Source organism: Grammomys surdaster, unplaced genomic scaffold (assembly GCF_004785775.1).
Source record: "Grammomys surdaster isolate TR1022 unplaced genomic scaffold, NIH_TR_1.0 126176, whole genome shotgun sequence".
Taxonomy (NCBI): Eukaryota; Metazoa; Chordata; class Mammalia; order Rodentia; family Muridae; genus Grammomys; species Grammomys surdaster.
Genome location: NW_021620983.1, coordinates 7637044 through 7646779, shown reverse-complemented (window position 1 = coordinate 7646779; position 9736 = coordinate 7637044). Strand labels below are relative to the sequence as shown.

Sequence of the window (9736 nt, the reverse complement as noted above, 5' to 3'; positions counted from 1 at the left end):
TCTCTCTCTCTCTCTCTCTCTCTCTCTCTCTCTCTCTCTCTCTCTCTGCCTCTACTGCCTTCTCAATCCTGTTCCCATTCACCAAAATAAACTTCATATCATAGCAGACTTTTCTTAGTATGACTGATACCTCAAGGGAAAATGCCTCAGCATGGGCCCACTAAAGCATCCCTCCCACCACATCATACCACATTTTACAAAATATATCAGTATTAAATATTTCGTATGAGAAGACCCAGCCCACTGTGGGCAGCACTGTTCTCTAGGGAAGTTCTGAACTGTGTAAGAGTGGAGAAAACAGCTGAGTAGAACCACACAAGCAAAGACAGAAAAGGCATGTATTCTATCTGTTCTTTTGTGTGTAATTAGCAGTTACACAACCCTGCTACTGTGACTTCCCTGTTATAATAGAATTATAAGCCAAATTTAACCCCTTTTCCCAAATGAAATCCTTCATCTTCAAAGTTATATTTTCTCACAGCAACAGAAATGAAATGAACACTGTTTGTAAAGCAGTGTATATTGTACTGATCTTCTTGTATGTCAGCTTCATCAAAGCTCCATTTAGGGAAATTCCTTCCATAGAAAGAATGTGTCCTCATAACAGGACTTTTGTTTGATGTTATCCTGGTTACTTTTCTTATCTTATAGTTATTTTAACTTCCTTGGCCCTTTCCAATGACACTTGGCGTCTATGAAATTACCTCTAGCATCTCTCAATGTATCCAAAGTTCAGAATCTCTCCTGTGACATCGCTACCCACAGAAAATCCAGACATGAACAATGTCAACTTCCTTCCTTCTCTTCACTTTATATTCTATCTTGTCCTCATTCTCTGTAGTTTTATGTGTTAGTTTTTCCTTTATGTGTCTGACTTCTCAATACCAACCCCTCGTATCTCCCTTGTTCTCGCAAACAGCCTCTACTGTTTGATGCCCTCTATGCAATGACTCCTGTATGATTTCCATCTCCTACTGAGTTCTTTCCTTCCCTACATTGTCTGTCTCTTATTCTTCTCATATGCTTCCTGATACCATGATTTTCTCCTGGTACGACAGGTGACCTTCACCATGGATCACTTTCTCCATTATTATTCCTTTTCTTTTGTATTGATTATTTGGGAGTTTCACTTAATGAACCTTGTTCTCATTCACGTTTCAGTCATTTCAAGCATATCTCCCTCCTGTGACCGCCTCCAAAGTGGGAAATCCATGTTCAATTTGTGTTGCGCATTTACTTACTGGAGCATGGCCAAGCTCCCAATGGAAGCTTCTTAAATAAAAGAGTCCTTCTCTGCCCACACTCCTACTAGAAGCCATCAAGTATGAAGAGCTGCACTTCAGAATCACTATCACAAACACCTCCCTAGCATTCTGCTCACCATCTGGAAATCACAAAGCATCCAAATCAATAATAAATTTCTACTACCCCAGAACTTGCTTTCCTAAAAATGATCCCAAGGCTGATTTTTCAAACTTACCAATGTATAAAGGAGAGCTTTCAGATTTGGCAAAATCTTCTATGTAGGAAATACCCAAGGGTATGATGGGACTTTCACCAATTCCATGAATAATATTTCCTACCAGTACATATATCCACATTAGTGATTTAATTTCTTTCACACACTCTGCATTAAAACAAACAAACAAAAAACCTGCATGAGTATTTGATAGCCAAGTGTTAATGACAGTAGACTCAAAAGTTTTTGTAAGCATTTATCAGGTCATAAGCCCACTATGACCATTCAAGGACTTATATTACTATGCTGTCTCTGAATCAGTGACTCACTTCTATTGTGTACTTTGAAAGAATACTTAGTAATGGAATGTAAGTGCTATAATGGAGCTAATTCCCAGTTGAGTGAGAGAGATGACTTTATAGATCAATACATCTTCCCAATTCAGACTTTATTGATCAATACATCTTCCCAATTCAGACTTTATTTAGTATCCATTCATTGATTATTAGAACTATACTATAGAAATAGACAAACAAAAAATTCTAGGACTTTTCCTTACCTACTGGGACTAAGTATTCCAACAACCAAAAAAACCAGTTAGTTAGTAGGTGTGCTACCTCATTCATCTCCTCTAAAACTTTGAGGAATGAAAAACAAGAATCCATCTATATATGACTCTGACATATCATGATGTTTTTATATACCCAAGACAATAATTTTATGAAAGTTTGAATTATCTATGGCCTAAATTACTTTGTAGAAACTATATATATTGACTGAATAGGAAATCTATATTTTTCTATAAATTTCATCATTGTTACCAATAAAATAGTGTAACAGTTGGAGTAGCAGGTGATCAATAGAATAGGAAAAACTGGGCCAAATGAAACTGAAAGGCAAGAGAACTCTTTGAATGTTTGCAGGCACTTCCCAAGTTTGTTCTAAACTAAATGAACTGCCACTCCCTAGGGGAGATGTGACCTGATGTTTTCAGGGAATTGAAGGATGATGTACCTTCTCCTGTGGACTGGCTAGCATTGCCCATAAATGTCCTAACGACAACTAAGTATTCACTCCTAGTTTAGCAAAATGTTTCCATCTCGAGGTATTCAGATTCTTGTCTTTGATAGACATGAGGACTTCTATCTAGAGATCACAGGGTGATACTCAATCTTCTTCTAAACAAAAGCTGAAAGTCTCAGCCACTGGAAGACTGAAATGTTTTTCTGGGGTTCTTCATATTGGGAGGTTAAATCTTCTACTGCAATGCAAGAATAACAAGAGAAGGCTTTCAAAAAGTCAGTTCAGGAGGTGAGAGCTCTAGTGTGAGGTAATCATCTAATCAGGAAGTGAGTAAGCTAGTATGGAGGTTACTGTCTCATGTTGTAGGGATAATGTTTATATGCACTGTGTGAAGATGTTCTTTTTTTTCCTTGCCTGCCTAAGACACGCTTTGATTGAATAAAATAAAAAATTAATGGCCTAGAGCAAAGACACAAAGCTGTAGGTAAGAGATATGAGTGCTGGAAAATAATCAGGCATGTGAATATTGCCTGCCTGAACTCAGAGGAAGTCAGAGGTATCTACAAGCTACATGGTAGACATAGAATAGAATAAATGTGTTAAAATAAGTTATGAGCTAGTTGCTAGTTGAGGAATAAGACAAGATAAGATCATATGCATTGTTAATAAAACTCTGTACAGGGAGTAGGACAAACTTAAAAATGGACACATACATAAATCACTTTGTTCTGCTTATGAAGTTTCTGTAGTTTGAAGCTCTAGACATGGCTACTTATTGAGTCTCAAATTATTTTTCTTCATAGATTCCCTGAGAACACTGACATTCCAAGACTTGGATACTGCTTTAATTTTTGAGGCATGAATACAGCATAAAATGGAGATGCTCTGGCTTGAGGTGATTCCATTGAGTCAGATGCAGATGCAGAAAAATGTGCTTGGTCTTTTACCATATGTGGCTTTTAAAGTATTTTGTATAATGGATATGAAAATGTGTGCACCTTCATGAGTGTATGGACATCAAACATGAGCAAGTGCTCAAGAGGTCTAGAAGAGGACACCCAATTCCCGAGGCCTGCACTTACACGTGCTTGTGAGTACCCTGATGCCAGTGCTAGAACCAAAGCATGTTCTAGCACTGTGAATACTGTGGAAATTTGAGTGTAAATGTCTCCCAGGGGTTCTGGTATTAAATTCTTAGTCTCCAGTTGGTGGTGTTGTTTGCAGAAGTTTACGAAGAATGCCACTGGAGACAGGCTTCAAGAGCTTAAAGCCTCACTTTACTTCCAGGTTGCTCTATCTATGTCCTATGCTCATAGCTGAGATGTGAGCTCTGAGCTTCCTGTTCTTCCTACCATGCTTTGCTGCCATGATTGCTTCTCTTCCCTCTAAGTCACCTAAGTGGATGACCTAAGACCATCAGGTATTTATACTATGGTTCTCAACAGTAGCAAACTCATCATTATAAAGGAACAAGAAAATATCTTTATGGTTGGGGTCAACCCAACATAAGGGACTATATGAAAGGGCCGAAGCATTGGAAATGTTGAGAAGCACTGCTCTAGAACCATAAATATAAATGAATTTTTCCTTTTATAAGTTCTTTTCATCATGATGTGTATCAGAGTAAAAGAGAAGTAATCAATATTTCTATGTATGTATTTTTACATAGAATCTGGCTGTGTCTGTGAGTGCTTGTCCAGAGACAGGCCATCGCGGCTCTGACATATTAAAAGGATTAATTTGTTGATACAGTCATAAAACTTACATTTTGAGCAGGTCTGAAAGGTAAGAGATGAGTCTATTTGAAAGAAGTTGGTAGTGAGGGTTCCATGGTCACAGACATTATATCTCACTACTTCCTGTATCTTCTTTTGTATTCTTCCTGCTCACCAAAAACTAAAAAGCGGTATTAGCCAAGGCTCACACCACCATGATACTCTGTCCACAAACATGGGGCCAAATGATCACAGGATGAAACCTCTGAAACTGTGAGGGAAAACAAAGATTTCCTTCCTTGAGTATTTCCCCTGGATTTTAATAACATTGATGTAAATGTATGGGCTATGTTTGTAAAAGCATATGAATGGGCTAGAGCCAGTATCACAGGGGCTGAGACCACAGGAAATAAGGGAAGTCCCACTGTTTGGTTGAACTTTGAAGTAATGTCTCTGTTTAAGAGAAAAAAGGAGACTCAAAGGTAAGTTCCTGAATAAGGAAGGAATTTTCAGATTTGACATAAGCACTCACACATGGTATACATCACAGATCAAGGGAAGCTTCTTTCTTCCTGCATTTTCTATTTGTTTTCTATTTGTATAGTCAGTTTGATGGATAGTTTTTGTCAACTTAACACAAATTTAGATGCCCAAGAAGAAGGAATCTCAGTTAAGGAATTGCCTCTAATATATTGGCCTGCGGGCATGTATATGATGCCTTTTCTTCTTAGGTAATTAATGGGAGATGACATAGAGTACTATGGGTGGTACCACCCCTTGGGAGGTGAGCCTAAACTGTATAATAGAGATACCTGAGCAAATCAAAAGAGCAAACCAGCATGCAGCATTCCTCAGTGGTCTCTGCTTTGGTCTGTACATGCAGGTTCCTGCCTTGGCTTCTCTCATGGTGGAGTATAATTGGTAATGCAAGTAAACCTTGTCTTCCTTGTGTTGCTTTTAGTCAGTGTTTTATTACAGCAACAGAAAACCAAATAGACAAATCACATAGATTATATAATATGTTTAAACATATCCTTCTAAATTATTTTTCCTCAGGAGACTAACTCTGTTGTGTTGCCTAAGAAACAAAGGATTCTTAGTAAGTATATTTAAACTCAGGAGAAATAGTATTTTAGGATAATAGACATTTCCGTTCTTTGAAGAGAGAAATGAATTGTGTTCATTTTTCTTACATATCTGCTACACACAGTATCATATTAAAGCCCTTCATAAAACAACATTCTGTGCCTGAGTCTCTGATGTGAAACCAATGAGAAGCAGGAGTCAACCTGTTGGGTCTTGCATTGGCTTTAAGGTCTGAGATCTGTTTTCCACACACAAGAAGCTGTTTGAAGACAAGTTGCTTGTAGTTGAAATCGTTGCTTCATATTCATATCTGTATGGACACAAGAAACATTCACTGTGAGGAGGTGAGTGCAAGGAGAGCACTGACTGAAGATTACTGACTCTTATTTCTCTGAAAACAGGGCATCCAGAGCCAGAAAAGGCATTTCCACTGGCATTCAGTCTAATAACTATGAATTGCATAGCAAGACCAGCAAGAGTATGCAGCTGGTGAAGCATTTGCTGCACAAGCCTGATGATCTGAGTTCAGTCCCTGGAACCCACAATAGAGTAAAAGGAAAGGTATGACTGCCTAAATAGTCCTCTGATATACACATGTAAACACATACACACAAAGGCACATACATGCAGACACATACACACACAAATGAATAAGAAAATAAACGATTAGAAACAAAAATCTATATCAATAGATTGGACATGTAGTTCTAGATTTATAGTCCAGAACTGCATATATTTGTGTGGAGGCCTATGCCTGTCCCTGAAGCACTTCTAAGCTGGACATACCAAATCCAGAAGAACAAGGCCAGTCTCAATTTTGTGGCAAGTTGAGGCCAACCTGAGCTTCATGCCAGTCTATCTCAAAAAAAAAAAAAAAACAAAAAACAAAAACAAAACAAAACCCAAAATACCCACAAAAACAAGTGAATAAAAGTAGGTAGGCAATATCATCAAAAGAACTTGATAATCAGCAAAAATGTGCCACTTATTTACAGTTATCTTTCAAGTCCCTACATGTAGCTAACATAGATTTCAGATATTCTAATGTCAACTTTCTTGACTTCTGAATGACTATTCCCAAGAAATAATTTGTGTGAGATAAAGAACAAAAGCAAAAATAAAAAAAGAGACATACTTAAGTAGAATGAAGGAGATAAAATCTTTAGAGAGATACAAACAACAATAAACAAGACACCTACTCTGAGTTCACAGATCTGTATCCCTGAGTGGAATTTTTCCCTAATTTTTTACATAATAAAGAAGACAAAACAAAAAAACAATAACTTGGTGAAGAGGAGGCGGGACTTTAAGGCCAAGACAGAAAGAGTGAAAGGAGGAGAAAGGAACTACATATTTGGACTGCAGGAGCAAGGCAGACACAAAGTAGGCCACAGGCTGTTATTTTGGATCAACTAGAATCTGTCACCAGAAGATTTCTAACTTAGAGAAGTTGGTCAGATTAGGATGCTAGGTTCTGCACCCAGCGATTGTGTTATCTCTTGATTCTAAACTAAGATTGTGTGGTGTTTTCCTTCTCACAGACATTCAACTGAGCCCCAGGGAAACGGGAAACGTAACCACAGTAGAGCATGGGTTTGCAAGAAGTACACCCCAGCTAGCTATGGAAATTTGAGAGTGTTGCAAGGTTTTAGTGCCTGGGCCATGAGGAAGAGACAGCAATTTGGGGGCTCTGAAGAGGCAGAACCAACTTTGGTGAGACAGGTTTTAGCAAAAAAAAAAATAAAAATAAAAATGTGGGCTTGGCCTGTCTGCTGGTCTCAGAACAGACTGAGACAGTTGACCACTGCCTAGCCAGCAATAGCCATAGATTGATTTTTAATATTTCATGCAAAAGGTGGCGATCCATCGTGTTAGGCAAGAATCCACTAGAAATTTAAGATTCTTAGCCTGTGAGTTAGAGATTTGGTCTTGGCAAGGGTAGAGGAGATTAGTCTCATGATGCCTCAGTGGCAGGGGTGTGGGGTGGAGGAGGTTCTAGGGGACCCTTAAAACAAAGAAAACAGACAGACTGTGCTCACAGGCTCTTAAGTCCCCTGCTGTGAAAAGAGGCAGGATGGCTGCTCTGTGTCAGAGAGCCAGAGAGTGAAAGCTGCCTGCTTCCTTAGGGAGAAATTAATAGAAGTGTGATTAATTTTAAGGTTTGTTCTATTTATTTTTAGAATAGATTAAAATACAGATTTTACCCTTATCACATGGAGAATTTTGCCTATGGTTCAGAACTAGTGCAGGGAAAAATAAATTCACTGGCTCCAAGCAGACATCAGTCATAATTGCCTGCAAATAAACTTGTATTAATAAAAGTCTGTAGCTCCAGGCAGAGAACATAACAGACAGATGGTATAATTTAGTCTGTAGGATATTCATATTCTTTGTACACAGGCTCGACGTGAATTTTGGGTTAATATCTTGGCATTACAAATTATAAAAGGCCTAAGAATAGTATTTTTTATTTATTTTATTTATTTTATTTATTTTATTTATTTTCATACTGTATTTTTTAGTTTATTTCATCTGTTTTGTATTGTTTTATTTATCAAAATGGGTGTGATTTTGAATTTTGCGGTTGTTTTATTGTTCCTCTGGGAGAGAGGTCAAGCTACAAGTGTTCCTGGTTGCCAGGTGAAGTGTATGCTGATTTGAGAGAAAGACATTTTTGTGTGTGTTTTTAGAAGGTGATTAGTGTCTGTACATCTTCCAGAGTTATTTGGATCAGATTTTTAGAAGCAGACCCCCTGAAGAACTAGGTTCAAGAGAATCAAACAAAAGGATAACGATTCTTTGTGACAATCCTCACATGGCAGGGATGAAGACTTATGATTGGAGCAGAATTTCATCCTAACTTGTCCGTACATAGACTAATACAATCCATACAGATATCTTGATGATACTTAAGTTTTGTTTTGAGATTTGTATATTGTCATATGTACAGCTTTGGTGAGTTTCATCATCAGACATGCTGAACTGACCTGCTTAAACTCCTGATCTCATGGACTTTCAGTCAGATCCAGTCAGGATACAGACATCAAAGATTATAATAATCATTGCTGTGGCTTTCTTAAGGCCTAATGAACTCTGACATTTTCCCTACCTTCCCTGACCCCCTTCAAGATATCTCAATACCTATATTTAGCAGGAAGAAGTTATGAAGAGTTGTCATCCAAGTTCCCTAGGCTTGGGGGTTGGATATGGATATTCTTTCTGGAGAATTTAGAAATGATCAGAATTTAACTGGGAGGATATAGCTAGAAATTATTGTGTAGCCATAGTCTCATTTGGTGGAAATTTTTGTAATTGTTACTAAGTTGAAGTTATAATTTCTTACATTGGAACAGAATTTATTTTGATACATAATCAATATTTTCATTGGTATAAATTTTTTCTCTTGATACAAAAAAATTAAAAATACAAAGCCTAGACCTAGTCCTTTCATAACAGCCATTAAAAACTGATCTGAGATGATTAAACATATGAGTTAAAGGCCAGAAAGAAAATTCATGGCTCTGAGTTAACTGTTAGGGTGTTTTTAAAATTATTTCTATTAGAAATAGCTAAGAATAGTTAATGAACAGCAGTCCAGATTAGTTGCATAGATAGTTGGTCTTCAAAATCATCAGAAATCCACAGAATGTGACATTTGATGTTATTTATCATTTGTTGAGGCATATCTGCTCTTGACACCCTTTTCTTGGATTCAAAGAATAAACTGAGCATCTCTACCTACAGGTGAGGTTTTACATTGTGGCAAGGTAACCAATGGGCAAAAATTGTCTATTTTTTTTTTCTACAGACCTGTACTGTTCATGAGAGGACACAAGTTACAGGATAGTTGACAGCTTATTTCTGCCAAGACAGAATAAGCTAGCCCTTAATAATTCTTGTTCCACAAGGTCTGTCAGATAATTCTGGGTCAAATCCCCACATTTGATGCTCCAATTTGTTGAGATACAGGGAGCTGTATAGGTAGGCAGCTGTCTCTACAATTTGTCTCAGTTCTGCAAGTTGTGTTAGAGTTCCTATATTTTCAGACAATATTAGTCATTCTCAGATTTCTGACAAGGTTGAAGACTAGTTATAATTTCATAACTAAGCTGTTTAGCATTGGGAAAGATGGTACAGATTTGAGATGATGGTTTCAGATAGTGTTCAAAATAAACCAGGACATAACAGATATGGAATTATAAACTTTTTAAAGTTAGAATAGATAACAGAGTTCTTTGTTATTGACAAAGATAATGGACTGGATGTTAGATATATCTTATACTTTATAAAATATGATAGCTATGCTCAATTATAAGAGAAAAGAGCAAAGTTTATTTTATTGGACAGAAAAGGTGAGATGTAGTGGAGATTTTTCATAATTGATCAGATAATAAAGAGGACAAGAAACCAATAACTGTGTGAGGAGGAGGTGGTGGGACTTCCATGTCCAGAG

At 37.3% G+C, this 9736-nt stretch overlaps 1 protein-coding gene across 1 annotated transcript in view; it reads right to left on the bottom strand.

Moving 5' to 3' along the window:
- The window catches only part of LOC114612609 (solute carrier organic anion transporter family member 1A4-like), a 42747-nt gene that overhangs the window by 19207 nt on the left and 13804 nt on the right, over nucleotides 1-9736 (bottom strand). The window contains exons 4-5 of the mRNA XM_028757588.1: nucleotides 5487-5593; nucleotides 1481-1627 (exon numbers count right to left, since the gene is read on the bottom strand). Coding sequence (XP_028613421.1) covers nucleotides 1481-1627; nucleotides 5487-5593 — 254 coding nt within the window. The remainder of the gene's footprint in view (nucleotides 1-1480; nucleotides 1628-5486; nucleotides 5594-9736) is intronic.